Source organism: Podarcis erhardii (assembly GCF_964252035.2).
Source record: "Podarcis erhardii genome assembly, chromosome: Z".
NCBI lineage: Eukaryota > Metazoa > Chordata > Lepidosauria > Squamata > Lacertidae > Podarcis > Podarcis erhardii.
Genome location: NC_138504.1, coordinates 2,872,639 through 2,890,140, shown reverse-complemented (window position 1 = coordinate 2,890,140; position 17,502 = coordinate 2,872,639). Strand labels below are relative to the sequence as shown.

Genomic DNA, 17,502 nt, shown 5'->3' with positions numbered 1-17,502 from the left:
GGTTTTCCTTCTCCTAGATGGGCTCCCTTCCCAGGTGGATGAGCCCCATCTGCTGTGTGTGGGAGGGGGGTGGCGAACCAAGACATCTGGGACCTGAGGCAAAGTACAAAATGGTGGGAAGAAGGGGGGTGAGTGAAGGTCTACATTGGGAATAAGGGCAGTGGAATCAAATCGGGCTTACCTGACAGTTGAAGTGAGAATCAAGGGCCTTTGTGGGGTGGTGGCCTGCTTTAAATCACAACTAGTAGGTGCAGACCCCTGGAAACCCCAGAGGGAAGCTCCCATCATTTCCTCCCTAGGGTGGGAGGAAACCAGTAGTGTCTCCTATTTGTCAAGAGGCCACTGTAGAGAAGGTGGGGGTGGGGAGACTTCCAAACAGAATGTTGAGTCACCACAGCCATCACTGTCATTATGGAAGTGGCAGCAGCAGTGGGTGATGCATTTCTTGGAAGCCAGATTTGCTGCCCCTGTGGATCCTGCCACCCAAGGCAATTGCCTCATCTTGCCAGTGTGGTGTAGTTGTAAGGAGCGGTGGACTCGTAATCTGGGGAACCGGGTTCGATTCCCCGCTCCTCCACCTGCAGCTGCTGGGTGACCTTGGGCCAGTCACACTTCTCTGAAGTCTCTCAGCCCCACTCACCTCACAGAGTGCTTGTTGTGGGGAAGGAAGGGAAAGGAGATTGTTAGCCGCTTTGAGACTCCTTCGGGTAGTGATAAAGCGGGATATCAAGTCCAAACTATTACTACTACTACTCCTCCTCCTCTTCTTCATAGGAGGGCCAGCCTCCTATCTTGTTTGAAAATAGTTTTAACTGGTTCATCCTGAGACCCTACATTGAGGGGCCAATAATAAATTGAAATACAGTGGTACCTCAGGTTAAGAACTTAATTCATTCTGGAGGTCCGTTCTTAACCTGAAACTGTTCTTAACCTGAGGAACCACTTTAGCTAATGGGGACTCCTGCTGCCGCCGTGCCTCTGCTGCGCGATTTCTGTTCTCATCCTGAAGCAAAGTTCTTAACCCGAGGTACTATTTCTGGGTTAGCGGAGTCTGTAACCTGAAGCGTATGTAACCTGAAGCGTATGTAACCCGAGGTACCACTGTAATAATGATAGCTTGGAGCAAATTGGTTTCTTTTTAGGTCTAGTCTTCAGAAAACACTTTTGTTATTATGGGCAAATGATAGCCTTTTGCACTTCTGGGCAGGAGGGCATGAATCTCAAACACCTGTGGGAAGCTGAGTGGGTGACTCAAGAAGCAGGTCTTTTATTGTGATTACAACCCTATCTCCCAAGCCATGCCTGCCTTGGCTACTTTGCTGTGTAGCTTTTGGTGCCTAGTTAAAACCCAGCCTTAATTGCATCCTCCCCCCGGACATTTGCTGCTTTCTGTTCTGCTTATGATGTTGTTGTTGTTGTTTGTTTGACAATGAAAAACCATTGCTACGTTTAATTTTGGATAGATGAATGAGCAGCTAGGAGTTATGATGGAACCTCTGTTTTCAGAAGCAGTCTACATCTGCTTACCAAACAGTGTGGACATATGACAGTGAGGGCTCGTTGTCCTCTTAAGTCCCTCTTGTGGGCATCCCATTGGAACAAAGGAAATTGCATGTGCTGAGTCAACCAATGATCCATCACACTCCGTACTTGTCTACATTGACTGGAATCAGCTTTCCAGGGTTTCAGGCAGGGGACATTCCCAACCAGGGGTCACACCTGGGGCCTTAACGTGCAAGACAGATGCTCTGCTACTGATGTATGGTCTCTTCCAGATGCATCAACTTGCAAGAAACTGGATTCTGACCTAGTTTGGGCTTTGGTCTGGCCCAGCAGGGTTCCCTTATGTAAATGTAAATATATTTTGTTATACAGTTGTATACCAATTTAATCTGTCTCTTAAAATTTATTCTGGCAGATTTATGCTGCAAAGGTTATTAGTTTTAGCCCTTGATGGTCACGAGGCTTGCAACTTTAATTTCCATTAGTTCTCATTTTACAATAAATGGACTTGAAAACTGTATTATAGCAGCCCTTGCAAGCCTTAGTGCCCTTTGTATGTTTTGGACTACAGCTCCCATTAGCCCCAGCCAAGGCTGCATCATTCCAAAAATGTGTTGGAGATCACCTAAAAAAGGGGGCGAGTTATATACATATATGGCTAATACAGCGTCTAGATTAGCCCCAAACCAGGTGTGGCATGGTGCCTTGAGTGCTCCCCCAAAAGCATTCAAAGCCCAAAATTGTCATGAATCAAGGTGCTTTCTGCAGAAGGTTTTCTTTTTCTTGTGCTTTTGAAAGGAGGCAATTTAGTAAGAAAATTTGGAGAGTCCTGCTGGATCAGACCTAAGGTTGTAACAACCACAACAGAATAATGATCCCCTCCTTCAAGCCCTCTTTAAACCACTTTTGAGCACCTACAAATTCCACTAGCTAACTGTGCCCCCTATCGCTTTGCTCTCTGCCTCTTGCAGGCTGGTTTCATTGGGTGGCCCCTGAGTTCTAGTGGCATAAGAGGCAGGTGGTGAAAAATGATCCCTGCCTGCTTTCTCTGCACCATGCATGGTTTTTTTATAACCCACCCACCCTTCTCCAAAGCTCCAAATGCCTTTGCTTTTCCCTTGGGGAGATATTCAAGCCAATAACAGGCAGTAGCAAATGGAATACATTGGTTCCTTCTGAATAGCCAAAGGAATGCCAGGCCCCAACTGCTACATGCTTCCCACCATCAGGGTGGTGATTGGCCCAGTGTCCTTGGTGATTCTTAGGGACCGTCTTCAAATGGCCAGAACAAAAAGAATCTCAACCCTTTCTAATGTATTTCCATGGCCCTTCCAAATGGCCATGGAAATACATTAGAAAGGGTTGAGATTCTGGATCGCCAGATGAACATAGATAAATGTTCCTGAATGGTGAGTGGAATGCATTGAATGAGGGTGTGTTGAGTGGCCTCTATCAGCCATTCAGGGGACAGATGGTGGGGATAATTAATATCATTAGCATTTATTCATTAATCTTCTATGCAATTGTCTCAAGGCAATGTACAATATAAACTATTAAAAACACAGCAAATCCCCAACCGAATACATGTAGAACAGAACTAAAACCATACAAAATACTAAAAGCCATTTATCCATCTGAGAAAGCCCATTGGAACAAAAAAAAAGTATTCCAATTGTACCTGGGAAGTGCAGGTAGCAGGTACCTGTTAAATCTCAACAGGAATGCTGTTCCTGCTCCGAGTTTGTTTTGAAGGAAGGTCCCTTTCTCCCGGTCACTCAGCAGAGCAAGCATTTTGCAGACATTTATTCTGTGTTCTGCAGTGCACTGCGCAGGAGGCCATCCTATCCCAGGCACTCTCATCGTCCCCTTTGGAAACAGGCATGCCCATCTGGCTTTGTGGCATATAGAAACCTTGTAGGACACGGGCGCAGAATCCCAAACCGTGCCAATGTATTCCAAACTGGCCATTTGAAGGGGGGAAACTGCTTGGCCATTTGGGGATATTCCCTAGAGAAGACTAATAAGCAACCCTTCACCCTGGTTAATGCATTCATAAATGGAAGAGATTCCAAAGGCCATTGAGAAGGAAACAACCTTTTCAATGGCCCTGGTGTTTTTTGCTAATTTCTGCCCCCTCTCCCAGCCCCACATTATCATTTTTCAAGGTATACTGGCCAGTTAGGCACAAATGTAGCTGAACCAGAAAGCATAAAAACACAAGAAGGGCTTGACAGTTGGATCTGGCCAGTAACCCATCAAGTCTAGCATCCCCTTGTCATAGTGGCCAACCAGGTACTCCAATGGGAAGCCTGGAAGCAAGATATGAGCACATCAGCACCCGAACACCTGCAATTCCCAGCTAGTGGGAGAAGGTTCTGTCAGCTTTGGTTCTCTCTGTTTTCTCATTTTTCTAATCTTAAATTCAGTTTTCCATGTTGCTGGTTGCTGCAGCAATCTCTGATTTTTCCTTTTTTTCCTTCAAAAAAACCCTCATGAAAATTCTTCAGCATTTTAGTGCAAATTTCTCCTAAGAAACACATCTTTGTATGCAGTTTTGACTCATTCACACATGCATGCGGGCAATTTCTCTTTAATATATTACATTTTTTGTATGCTGTTTTCATTAATATATTTGTTTTTATGCACAACTTCCCCAAATATTTGGATTCTTGTAGTCATTTGGTAGGTTGGAAAACCACGGTGCAAAATTTGGAGAGCTGCAAATTCTGAAGGATGTCTTAAAATCTGAACTGGATTGAATTTATCCTCACCTCACATCTTTGACCTCAGCTACTGATATTTAGAGGCATGCTTCTTTCTACAGTGGAAGAACATAGGTATCAGGGGCACCAACTATAGGGAGTCCTGGGGGCCTCACAAAGCATCTTGCAAGACCTTGGAGATGCTATCAAAGGCCTTGTCAGACCTTGGAACCTGACTTCCGGTGGCACTGGAAGTCAGGTTCTGAGGTCACGGGGTGTGTGATATCATGACATCACATCACGATGTCACATCATGATGTCATGTCACATATGCTGGGCACCTATAAGCCGAGACCCAACTTGGCGTTCCTGATAGCTATTGAGGCAATCAAAAGATTTCTTCTTGACTTCTAAATGGGGACATTTGTGTACTGTGTGTTGAAACTGTCGGTACTGCAATGCCTATCTATGGTGCTGCCACATTTGGAATAGAGTATATATTTCTGGTCACCACAGTCTGAAAAGGATACTGCAAGTGCAGGAAAGCAGTATTTTGGTCTGATCTGTATAGGGAATCTCTTAATGTATGATGTTTTAATATCTGTTAGAAGCCTCCCAGAGTGGCTGGGGCAACCAAGTGAGATGAGTGGGATATAAATAATAAAATGATGACTGTGAAGATGATGATGAACACCAACGTGCTTAACGTTTGCTGATCTAGCAATGCTCTTATTAAGTCCTTAAATCTGGAGACATAGGCCATTTCCAGATCTCAACAATACTAATAATATCCGGACCTATCCTTTGTGACATTTTGGTGGCCTAATAAAGATAGTGCCCCAAAATGGATTCTAGATTCTAACTTTTTGTGCGACTTTAGAATTATTATTTTTTAAAAATTAAGCAATTTGGATGCAAAATTCTAAACTGGAAAAAGGATTTTATACCATTGGGCAGGGGATGGTTCCCAAACGAGCTTACATACAAAACAAGACAGTCCCTTCTCCACAGGCTAATAATCTAAGCAAACACAACACAACACAACACAAGGGAAAGTGGAGCAGGAGGTAAGAGGAATAAAGCAATCTCAGGCACCTGCTTGACATAACTACTGCCTTGTTCCTCTTCACTCCTGTTTCCCACCTGTTCCAAGACACCTGTGTTGTTCCTAAGGGTGGCAATGGATCAAGGTAATTTTCTTCTTTTGAATTCCCACAGATGGGGAATCGGTCACTGTACGTTAGGAACACAGGAAGCTGTCCATTAGTAGTATCGTACACTGACTGGCAGCAGCTCTCCAGGGTTTCAGGCAGGGATCTCTCCCAGCCCTATGGGGAGATGCCATTGGAGACTGAACCTGGCATATTCTTCTGCATGCAAAGCAGGTGCTCTGCTGCTGACCTATGACCCCTCCCTTTTTCCTTCTTATTTCTCAGCAGCCCTTTGTGCACCCTTAAACCTCACCACACGCAGGTGACCTTATTCTAATGTCTGCTATCTCCTCCCACATTCCATCGTAAGTCTCTCTTCCCTGTTGCAAACTCACAGCTTCATCTCCACCCCTCACTCCTGCCCACAAAAGATCCCGGTTGCTTTGTTTACCCACTTTTCCTGGTAACTCAAAAGCTTGCACACTCTTTTTGTGCCATTCTGGTTGCTCTAATGGTCTTCAGTTTTTGGTTTCTACCTCCTTATGAGTCAACCTACCTACCATGGTTTTATTGCTCCAGCTGCTGTTGTGATGGTGACTTAGGTTTTTCCAGATACATTGCAAGACACCTTGGAGAGTTGTTAGTTCAGAGTGAATGAAATTCTGCATTGCACAGCAACTGTGTGGGTGCAGGAAAAGTGATGGGGCAATTCTGGATTTTCCTCTTTGAAGTCACCCTTTCTCTCAGCTGACTGTGAAGCAAAGTTCTGGATCTGCAAAGAATGAAAGAAGAAGTGTGAAGAAATGTTGAACTGGCAGCTATCCTTCACTTGCCTTACCCTTTCTACTTAAACCCCTCCCCCCCCCACCGGATTTATGTGTTCTTCAAACCATGGCAAAACCTCTCACATTCCCAATATTTATTTTATTTATCCTGTTTCTATATTGCCTTTCCTCCAAGGAGCTCAAGGTGGAATGCATGGTTCTCCCTCTCTGCATTTTATCCTCACAACAACCCTGTGAGGGAGGCTAGGATGAGAGGCACCTTTGAACCCTGGTCTCCCGGGTCCTACTCTAACAACCGCCCTTGTGGTCTCTTCCAACTCTATGCTTCTATGATTCTATGATTCTATGATTTCATTTTCATTTCATTTCACTTATAATTTGCATACTGCTTTTCTGTATTGCTACACAACAAGGCAGTTTACAGACAGAAGAAACAAGGAAATATACAACAAATATCACACATCTTACAACCATCTAATCCAATACAAGTCATACCAAAAATATGACTTAAAATAAACAACATATCAAATAATGTAGTATTCAGTAATCCATTAGAATGTAGTGGCTGGGACAACCCAGTCAGAGAGGCGGGGCACAAATAATTATGATTATTATTATAGTACACAACAAAATCAACACTCAAGTATCAAGAAATAACGATTGGAAATTTGCTCTCAACAATTACAATAAACCATTACTTAAATTATAATCAACAAAAATAGCAGCAGAATTGCAATACATAAAATACCGAAATACATAAAAAAGCCATGCAAAAAGAAGCAATAAAATTAGAAGAATCCCTGCCGCCAAACTCCTCCCCTTCCAACTGTTTCTGGTCTTCTTAAAGCCCTTCCGTAGGAGAGGCTCTGTTCAGCTGGATTTGGCTGTGGATGGGGGAGCTAAAACTCTTTTGTCCTCCTGTCCACTACTTGCTCCCTAGAGTGCAAACATCTTATCCAAGCAATGTAATCTCATTTTTTTCCTAGCTTAGCTTTGCTTGTCCCTCAGATGCAAATGCTGTCCTGCTTTGCACTGTTCAAGAGTGCAAAGCTATACTGTGGGAGTCGACTCTAAAAGCAAGGAAACACAGACCTTGTGTGCCTCCCTTCAGGAGTGCCAACTTGAATAAAATATTATGGGGGTAGAAACCAAAATAATCAATCACATGACACAGCACACACAAGACCATTTGAATGGCAATGCCCATCAATTTTGCAGGAGCCTGGCCCCCTCAAATATTTTATCTTGGGGGCCAAAGCCCCCAGGGCCCCTAGGAGTTGGCTCCTAAGATGGAGCTGAAAAGCGTACTTTGCAAAATGTATGAATGTTATTGCTCCAAATAAAATGAAATGTGCGGATAGAGGTTGAGAGGGGAGAAAGTGAGAGAGACTGTGATTCTGAAAAGTTAGCAGAGACATTTCTCTCCCTCCCCCTCTCCCTCCCCCACAATTCTCAGACACACACAGCAGTCCGTGATAAAGAGCCAGGCAAAAATGAATGGAATGGTGGATAATTGGACTGAAAGGGAGGAATAGATGGAGGAATAGATGCCAAAACAGTCCTAAAGAGGCAACTGATGATGGATTGAAAAGAAAGCTCAGTGGACAGATGGTTCTTTAGCATCTTGCTGCCTACTTTTCCTTCCTGGAATCAGGCACAGATTTTATCTTTCTGGCCTTCTAAATGGAGAAGCTCTATGCCCCCTGCTCTTGCCTTCGGCAGGGCTCTGACTCAGTGGCAGAGCACCCACTTTGCAGGTGGAGCCCAGGTTCCATCTGATGGCCTCTGCAGGTTGGGATGAAAATGTCGCCCGCCTGAAACCATGGAGAGCCACTGCCAGTCAGTGCAGGCAATACTGAGCTGGTTGTACCCAAAATGATCTCATTCTGTACCAGGCAGTTTTCTATGTTCTTATCAAATCCACCCTTAATACAAAACTATGAGGACTAGTACCTTGTTTTGTTCTTAGAAGAAGAGCTGTAGCTCCGTGGCAGAGCATCTGCCTTGAATGCAGAAGGTCTCAGGTTCAACCCCCAAAGGCATCTCCAGGCAGAGAGAGAGGGAGAAAGCCTCTGCCAGTAAGGATAATGGGCACGATGGACCAACCATCAGATCTAGATGAGTGCACAATCTGTGTACACAAACCAACTGAGCTGCACATGCCTATGGTTCTTAATGTGCGCTATTCAGCAAGGGTACCATCTATGTACATTAGTGTGCACACTTATCTTATACAGGAGTAGATTATAAGTTGATTGTATGGTGTTACAAGGCAGCACACTGGGGGGGGGGTGTCAAATTTTGGCTGCCTTCACCCCCACCCCCGCGCAACAGGGCAGTCTCCAACCTACGGGTTCTGTGTCAAAGTACTTTTTCGGCCCACTTGGTTTGAAAAGTTGGGCTGTTCTGGGTTAGAGTCTCTGGGACTAGGACACGGGAAAGACCAGGTTTGAAGCCTGCTCAGCAGTGAAGCTCCTGATGGGTGACCCCGGGGGCCAGTCCCTGCCTCTCAGTCTAACCTACCTCACTGGGTTGTTGCTGGGCTTAAATGAGAATGGGGAGAAGCATGCGGGCCACCTTGATCTCCTTGGGGACCAATATGTGGGACATAAATGTAAGAAGTAAATAAATAACCGAGGCAGCTTGGACTCGTGTTCAACGTCCCGTGTGGACCAGGCTAGTGTAAGGAAGCTCCCGCCTTGTGAAAAATCCATTTTAAAATTTTGAAGCGGGTAAGGGAAGCCTTGCTAGAGAGGGGGCAAGCGGGAAGGGCGGCTGGTCCGCAGATGAGCAAAGGGTGGAAGGGGGGGGAGAAGTATGGGACGCCTGAGCGGCAGAGACGAGGGGAAGTGAACTTAGACGTGAATCCATTGAAGAAAAGGGAAGCGACAGAGGAACGTTTGAACGGCTACCTGTCCTCCTGAGACCGGGGTAGGCTCCGATTTGGGGCGGGGGGACAAATTGCCTGAATGGAGAAGTGGAGGCGGGTGACGGGTACGCTGCTCCGCGGCCTCCCCCCCACGTGCTGTGCCCAAACGAGACGGGACATGACCGGGTGGGGGAGGGGAGGGGCCTGCCCTTCTCCCGGTTCCACCTGTAAGGTCCCTCCCGGAGAGGTGGAGGAGGAGAGCAGCTAGGGCGGGCCCGGCCCGCCTCGCCCCATAAAAGCTACCTGGACGGGACGGCAGAAGGTAGCAGTCTGCGAAAGACTCCGGGCTTCGAGCACAGACAGAAATGGGGTGGCTCAGCTTGCCGTCTTTCCTGCGGTGCGGTAACAAGGAGGTGAGTCCGCACAGTGATGGGCAAGATGCAGCCGAACAGGCGTCACCGGCGTCCGGCCGGACGCGCAAGGAGGGATGGGAGGAGGCTGCTCGGAATAACCAGGATGCCCCGCAAACAAACTGTGGTGCCTCGACTGTGGTCCGCCTCCCCACTAAATAACATGGGGCAGCAAGCCGGGGTGCGTGGAAGCTCCTAGGGGCTCCTCCATCATATGTGGTAGAGGTTTAGATTGTAAGCTCCTTGCGGCAGGTAACTTCTGCCTATTCTCCTCCTCCTCTTTGCCTGTAGCCTTTTTCAGAGCGCAAGAGGGAAGTTTTGTGTGCCCCGTTGCCCATGCATCTTTGCACCCCCTGTGCATCAAAGCCCCCTCAGTTCAATGGGTCGCTCATTCAAGTTGCAAGGAGGGGGCCGCTTCCTGTAGTATGAAGGATTCTACATTTAGAGCGAGTTAGTGATGGGTAGTTTCATTGGAGCCAACTCCGAGGGGCCAAGGTGCCTTTGATTCAGTCCCCCCCCCCCATAAAATATTTGAGAGGACTGCCTCCCCCATTGATGGGCATTGCCATTCAAATGGTGTGTGTGCCCCGTGTAATGTGATCGATTATGCAGGGCGGGGCTCCCGCTCCATATTTTATTCAAGTTGGCACCCCTGGTTAGTTTAACTATGGTAGTTTTTTTATCTGCTCCTGATTTGCTTTTGGATCTATAGATACTTTGGGATATATAGACACAGATATATGACGAACAATAGCTTACAAATCAGAAATGCTCAATTCTTACAGCAAAGGGTTTGGGCTTGTGCCTTCATCACTTGCTCTGCCTTTTGCTACAATAATTTAAAAGTCCTGCTTGGTAAGTCACTGGCATAAATAGATGGTTTTAGTCAGTGCCTTAGCTGGGGGGCGGGGCTAGCCAGGTTTTTTGCCTTGTGACTCCTCCAGAGGGGCGCCATTGAGGCGCCCTGCCTGTGTGGGGGGTTTTTTTTGGGGGGGGTTGCACGTGGGCTTGGGGTGCCAAACTGGGTCTTTGACCCGGGTGAAATAAAGCCTGGTTTCGCCCCTGGTTTTAGTGATTAACTGCGTCTTATCAAGATCCAGAACAAGGGAACAAGTGTCTGAACTGCTGTAGTTCGAGGCTCTCATTACAGTCTTATCGCTCTGTACTGTATATCGATATAGATACAGACGAACGGACGAACGAATAGCATTCTACCCCAGGGTGAGACCAGGGGTAGGGGAAACGGAGTCAGAAGCGAAAGGGGGAGCAAAGGCTTGCATGACTGAAGATTAGCAATTACAGCAGGGTTCTGGCAGCCCAAAGGCTTCCACAAGGTTGAACAGAAGAGCTCACCTTTGTTGCTCCCCCCCTTGGGAACCTCTGATGGAGCAGAAATGGTCAAGAGGCAAAAGGGTTAACGTGCGCATAGTGAGGGATTTTGATGAGCGGTGACTGCTCAATTAGTTAAGTATTTCTGCTGTTTTACTTGATCTGGGGGGCAACTACCCCCCTGCCCCCCCCCGCCATGCCCATGAGGATTGATCCTGGGTGTGTGTGTGTGTTTAAAAAAGTATCAAAACCAAAGTGGCAGGTGCATGTGAGGGAAGCATTGGTATTTTTATACCGCAAACTGCCATGAGATCTAAAGGTGGCTGACAAATTTATTTTGACTTTGCCATATAATTAAAGCATATTTGAAACACACAACTCTCCCCCCCCCAAAAAAAAAGGATTCTGGGAAGTGTAGTTAAGGGTGGTGGCAATTGTTGCTCTGCTGCAGGCAAACTACAGCTCCTAAGATGCCTTGGGGCATAGGTGCCTGGGACCCTGGGTGACTGAGCACCGCCTACAAAATTCCCATGAATGGGCTGGGCACCCACAAATTTCAGCGCCAGGACCAGGCAAGCTGCATGGTACCCACAGTCGCAGGGCCAAGATGGCACTCCTGCCTTGGAGGAATCCATGCTCTGCATGTAGAACTAAAGATTCTCTGCCTTTTTCTCAGCTGATTTTAAAGCAACAGCAGTAATTTCAGTTGCAGCCCAGGACATGCTCTGACCTGGATATCCACAGAAAAATTATGTGAAATGCTTTTCTGCTTCACTGTTGCTGCTGTTGATTCTGCCCTGATGGTGGAGAAATACAGGAAGGACCTGGCTGCTAGATCAGGTCCAAGGCCCACTGGCCCAGCTCCCCTTTCGGCCTCTGGGAAGCAGAAGCAGCTCATGAGTGCAAGAGCAACCCCGCCCCCCCGCGCGCGCGCACCTGCAGGCTCATCTCTTCCATCTCTGGCCTTTGATTAGTAAACCTTGAGAGCTTCACCATGGGGGGCATTATTAACCTTGTCCTTGGCTCAGGTGCCTTTCCTGAGTCTCCTGCCTTTAATTGCTGCATTGTTATAAGTGGCTTTCTTTTATTGTGTATTTCAATCATGGGTGTTTATAGTTTAATGTTGGTGTAACTTGGCTTTTTTATTTTGTAAACTGCCAAGAACATAGGCACATAAGAAGAGCCTGCTGGATCAGGCCAATGGCCCTTCTAGTCCAGCATCCTGTTCTCACAGGGGCCGACCAGATGCCCCCAAGGGTAGCCCCCAAGAAGGATATGAGCACAACAACAAACCCTCCAATGAAAATAGGGGTGTCCTATCTAATAATAATAATAATAATAATAGTTTTGCTATTTGCTGCGCATTTTGGGCAGCTTCCAACATATTTAAAAGATAACCAAATATTAAACATTAAAAAAACTTTCCAATATAGTGCTGCCTTTAGAGGTCTTCTAAAGGTTGTACAGTGGTACCTCGGGTTAAGTACTTAATTCGTTCCGGAGGCCAGTTCTTAACCTGAAACTGCTCTTAACCAGAAGCACCACTTTAGCTAATGGGGTCTCCTCATGCCGCTGCACAATTTCTGTTCTCATCCTGAAGCAAACTTCTTAACCCAAGGTAGTACAGCACCACAGTTCAAGAAGGACACTGACAAACTGGAACGTGTCCAGAGGAGGGCAACCAAAATGGTCAAAGGCCTGGAAACGATGCCTTATGAGAAATGGCTAAGGGAGCTGGGCATGTTTAGCCTGGAGAAGAGAAGGTTAAGGGGTGATATGATAGCCATGTTCAAATATATAAAAGGATGTCACATAGAGGAGGGAGAAAGGTGGTTTTCTGCTGCTCCAGAGAAGCGGACATGGAGCAATGGATCCAAACTACAAGAAAGAAGATTCCACCTAAACATTAGGAAGAACTTCCTGACAGTAAGAGCTGTTTGACAGTGGAATTTGCTGCCAAGGAGTGTGGTGGAGTCTCCTTCTTTGGAGGTCTTTAAGCAGAGGCTTGACAACCATATGTCAGGAGTGCTCTGATGGTGTTTCCTGCTTGGCAGGGGGTTGGACTCGATGGCCCTTGTGGTCTCTTCCAACTCTATGATTCTATGATTCTATGATTTCTGGGTTAGAAGAGTCTGTAACCTGAAGCGTATGTAACTTGAAGCATATGTAACCCGAGGTACCACTGTATACTTATCTCCTTGGCTCAGGGGGTCACATAGCTCCATACTTTCCAGCATTTCTCTGGTGAAAACAGGGACGTCTTAAGACATTCTGGGATCAAATAAGAAATTGGGATGGCTTCTGTCAATCTGGGACCATCCCTGGGAAATAGGGGCACTTGGAGGGTCTGCAAGAGCACTTTCTCCCCTGAGATTCCTAGAAACTGGTGTTCAGAAGCATTATGCCTCTTGTAATGGAGGCAGAACATAGCCGCCATGGCTGGTGAGCATTATAACTGTCGTTATATAATAAAATGGGTCTACTTGGGCCTTGTCATGTATGTAAATTAATGTAAACTAATTAATATAAATTAATAAATATTAAGTATTGGGCTGCATCCAACTAAGTTTTACTCAGAGTAGACTTATTGAAATGGATGGACCTAAGATGGGCATGTTCATTAATTTCAGTGGGTCTACTCTGAGTATATAACACTGGGCAACAATTTTTTACTTTTTGAATGTTATCTAGATTTCTACAACTGATTTAGGGTATTTTTGCACTGCTGAATCAGGAAATGGCATCCGTTTCTCTCCATCAGGTCAGGTTTACTGTAAACTGAATGGTGGGCATTGATAAAGGTAAATTGATAAAGGTAAACACATAAATTGCATGTTGCTTCACCATTTTTCAAACTTCAGGGCTTGAACTTCCGTTTCTTGGAACTCCAGGAATGCTCAGCGGCAGGGCAGTCTCTCTTCAGAGTCCAACAGTAGTCAGCCATCATGACTGCGTCCCAGAGACCCTGATACCTGGTCTCCATCTCTTTCATGTCCTGATGGAATCTCTCCCCCTGCTCGTCACTCATTGAAACCAGGTTCTCAGGGAACCGGTCCATATGTGAAAATAGGTAGTGCATCTTGACGCTCATGTTGCAGCCCAGGTTTCTGAAAGCAGACAGCATGTTGTTGACAAGTTCTGCGTAGTTTCTGGCCTTATTGTTGCCTAGAAAGTTCTTCACTACCAGAACAAATGCCTTCCATGCTTCCAGTTCCACTTCGTTCATTGAGTTTCCGAACTCTGGATCTCTGATGAGCTGACGGATCTGAGGACCGTCAAAGATGCCTGCTTTCAACTTCTCCATGGTCAATCCTGGAAAAGCCTGGCACAAGTAAGTGAAGCAGTCACCATCCTTGTCCAGAGCCTTGGTGAACTGCTTGATTAAGCCGAGCTTGATGTGCAGCCGTGGGAAGAGTATTCTGTCTCTGTCCACCAGAGGGTCGTTGATGATGTTCCTTTTTTTGCAAGGCACCAATTCCTCCCGCACAGGCCAGTCCTTCTTCGTGTAATGCTGAGCACAGTCCCTACTATCCCACATGCACAGAAAACATGGGTACTTGGTGAAGCCAGACTGTTGTCCCAACGAAAAGTTCACCATCTTCAGGTCAACATAAATAAACCACTTATGCTGATCATAACCAATTTTCTCCAGCACATACTTCACCGCTTCATAGTTCTCCTTCAGTGTACTCGAGTGAGCCAGGGGTATAGAGGCAAACTGGTTGCCGTTATGTAGCAGAACACATTTCAGTGATCGCTTGCTGCTGTCAATGAACAGTCTCCAATCTTTGGGTTCGTACTGTGGCACTCCAGTCTTTGAGCAGAAGCTGCGCAATATCTGCACAGTACACCAAGTCCTTCTCTTCCGAGAAAAAACGGAGGTACTCTTGATGCCTGTTGCGCGAGAAGCTGATGCGAGCACTGTCAGAGAGGAGGTTTTTTTCCTTCAATCTGGATGCCAACAGTTCGGCAGAGTCCTTTGACAAGCTGAGGTCGCGGACTAGATCATTCAACTCCTTTTGGAAAAATGGATGTGGAGCATCATCTTCAAGAACCACTTCTTCTTCTTCATGTCCTTCAACACTGGAGGCATCTTCGTCACTAATGTCAGGAAGTTCTCCGAAGATAGGCACTGGAATTTCATCACAATGAGCTACAGGACGACGTGCTGATTGAAGATCAGGATACTTCGTGGGGCGGCTGCCCCATTAACTTAGTTTTGATCCCCCAACTTTATGCTTTGCCGCACCAATTTATGGAAGATTTCAAGGTTTTATGACTTTAAACTGATCCCTTTTCGACATAATCACCCAGAACTATCGGACCTGAATACTTCTTGTCATTAAAATAATCATTTCCAATCAAAACAATTATTCAACATGGCATTTTACCCCCACCAACTTCTTCTAAAATGCTCCACACAAGCGTACATGTGAACAAAAACGTAAAAAATGACATGTGGCCATAGCTCAAAAACTTGACCTGATTGAGCAAAACCAATGTGATTTTTGGATTCAGCGCATCAGATTTGTCCTAAATCAACTGAAAAAACGCAGACAACAAATTTGTTGTTGACCAGTGTAATAATATAATAAATTAATATAATAATTGGCATGCATTCTTTTGTATCACCTCTCTCTCTCCATCTCTCGCCAATGTTCATTCATGGACAGAATGGTGGGATGCAAAGGTTTTGATATAAATGCATGAATGACTTTCTCTCTTCCTTCTTAAAGGATTTCACTTTGTCTACTGAGAAAATTACCGAAAAAGATGAAGAGAGTGAACGAGGAAACTGGTCGCGCAAATCAGACTACCTCCTCTCTATGGTTGGCTATGCCGTTGGCTTGGGGAATGTCTGGCGCTTTCCATACCTCACCTATAAGGATGGAGGAGGTAGGATTTCTGTTTGTGCTTCCTGTGTCAGTGGCAAGGCCATCCTAGAAGGAGAAAGTGGAGAAGCACCTTAGTGGAGCGTTTGTTGAAGTTGCCTGTCTTATAATGCATGCTGGCAAACAGCTGCTTACCTACTCACCTAGAGTGTGTTGAAAGTGCCTTTAGGCAACCAGCCAAGGAAATTTCCATGAAAGGCATTTCTTCCCACTCCTCATCCAGCCCTTGAGACACAAACAGCATGAATGCTGCAGGCTAGAAATAACTCACATTGTGCCAAGTGTGGTTGGCATAAAAGGTGCAGTGCTTCGAGCAATGCCCGCCAGTCCCAGTCAGCAAGGGTGTTGGGAGTGGGAGCCCCAAACACCAGATTTCTAGAAGCCCAGTTTAGATTTACGCAGAAGTTGGGGTAATACTTTAACAACAGAATTCATCCAAATGCCAAATGCCTGTTTAAGGGTGCTTTTTTCCGGGGTGGGGGTGGAGCGATTATGATTCTCTGTGCCCACACCATCAGCAGGCTGCTAATCTGCCTATTCCCCAGTGTGTTTGTGGTGCGTAACATTTTGTTGCCTTTGTATATGCACACATCTTGGAAGGTTGGCTGGTCCAATGCTCACATTCTTTCCTTTTGTTGTCTTCTTGGCAGGGGCCTTCTTGATACCTTATACCATCATGCTGGCTCTGGCTGGGCTGCCTTTGTTCTTCCTGGAATGCTCGCTTGGGCAGTTTGCCAGCTTGGGACCCATTTCTGTTTGGAGGATTCTACCCCTTTTACAAGGTTGGCATTGTTACCCTTTCCACATTGGTTTCCACTGGGCTGCCATGAAACATCCACACACTCACACAAATACACAACACTTCCTGGGAAGGTTTCTGTTTGTAGCTCTCTAATGCAAAATCGAGGGTGGTTTGTGCTCATTATTTTATTTTGGAATGTATTTTAATCTACCACCCTCTCATAATATATCAGGGTGGTACAGAGCAATATACAAACATTTTTTTAAGCAGCACAGAACAGACAATTTGTGTGAGTTTTAAGCAACTGCATAGGCCTGCCAGCATGATAACACCTCCAAGAGATGCCTGAGAAGTGAGGGTGCTTGCTGGATCACTGCTGGAAGAGTGCCCCACAGAATGGGGCTGGTGACACTAAACGCCTGACTTACGGATGAAGCCATTTGGGCCATTGCAACGTGAGGGGCAACAAACAGCACTCCTCTGGGTGATCTCAGGGATTGGACCACAGGCAGTCCTTAAGGTGCCCTAGACCTAAGTTGTTCAGGGGTTTATATATCAGCACAACAGCCTTGAACATATGAATATAAGAAGAGCCATGCTGGATCAGGCCAAAGGCCCATCTAACCCAACAAACATCCTGTTCTCACAGTGGCCAGCCAGATGCCCCAATGTGGGTGCAGCAGCAGTCTCCCCAATGGTGATTCTCAGCAACTGGTATTCAGAGGCACACAGCCTCAAACAGTGGAGGGAGACCCATAGACAATGTATGTTAAAAATGCACAGTCTGTCTCAAATTGAATTGTACGTTCCTGATAAGTTCCCTTGAATCCCTCTTCAAAGAATAAAGAAGTCAATAAAAGAAGTTTACTTACATCAGTTCAGAGTTGAATCCCTGAAGGCAAACTTAGTTACAAATATGTACATGTGGATCTACCCCATATGGGGGAGTAATCCCAGTGTTCTGCTAGCTGAGAGCTAGCAGAGCAGTCCTAGCTAGAAGCTGGTCAAATGAAGAAAGAAGTGAAAAAGAGAGAGGTGTGCTGCGTGACTTGTCCTTTTGATACCTGGACAGGTTACATCACGCCCACCTTCTAACACATGCAAAAAGAAGGATGCTCC

General features: G+C 46.0%; 1 protein-coding gene and 1 long non-coding RNA gene across 8 annotated transcripts in view; one reads left to right on the top strand and one right to left on the bottom strand.

The window, feature by feature from the left end:
- LOC309333405 overlaps nt 1–9,191 on the bottom strand; it is a 61,161-nt gene extending 51,970 nt beyond the window's left edge. For all 6 annotated transcript variants that reach the window (XR_014152491.1, XR_014152492.1, XR_014152493.1 and 3 more), the window contains exons 1-2: nt 9,054–9,191; nt 5,917–6,128 (exon numbers count right to left, since the gene is read on the bottom strand). This is a non-coding gene — a long non-coding RNA (uncharacterized lncRNA). The remainder of the gene's footprint in view (nt 1–5,916; nt 6,129–9,053) is intronic.
- Nucleotides 1–17,502, top strand: part of SLC6A14 (solute carrier family 6 member 14) — a 62,062-nt gene that overhangs the window by 21,971 nt on the left and 22,589 nt on the right. The window contains exons 1-3 of one of the 2 annotated variants that reach the window (XM_081846764.1): nt 9,320–9,423; nt 15,486–15,645; nt 16,292–16,423. In XM_081846764.1, coding sequence (XP_081702890.1) covers nt 9,376–9,423; nt 15,486–15,645; nt 16,292–16,423 — 340 coding nt within the window. In that variant the 5' untranslated portion in view covers nt 9,320–9,375. Of the gene's footprint in view, nt 1–9,319; nt 9,424–15,485; nt 15,646–16,291; nt 16,424–17,502 lie in introns of those variants that run through there. The other variant, XM_081846763.1, reaches the window with a different exon arrangement.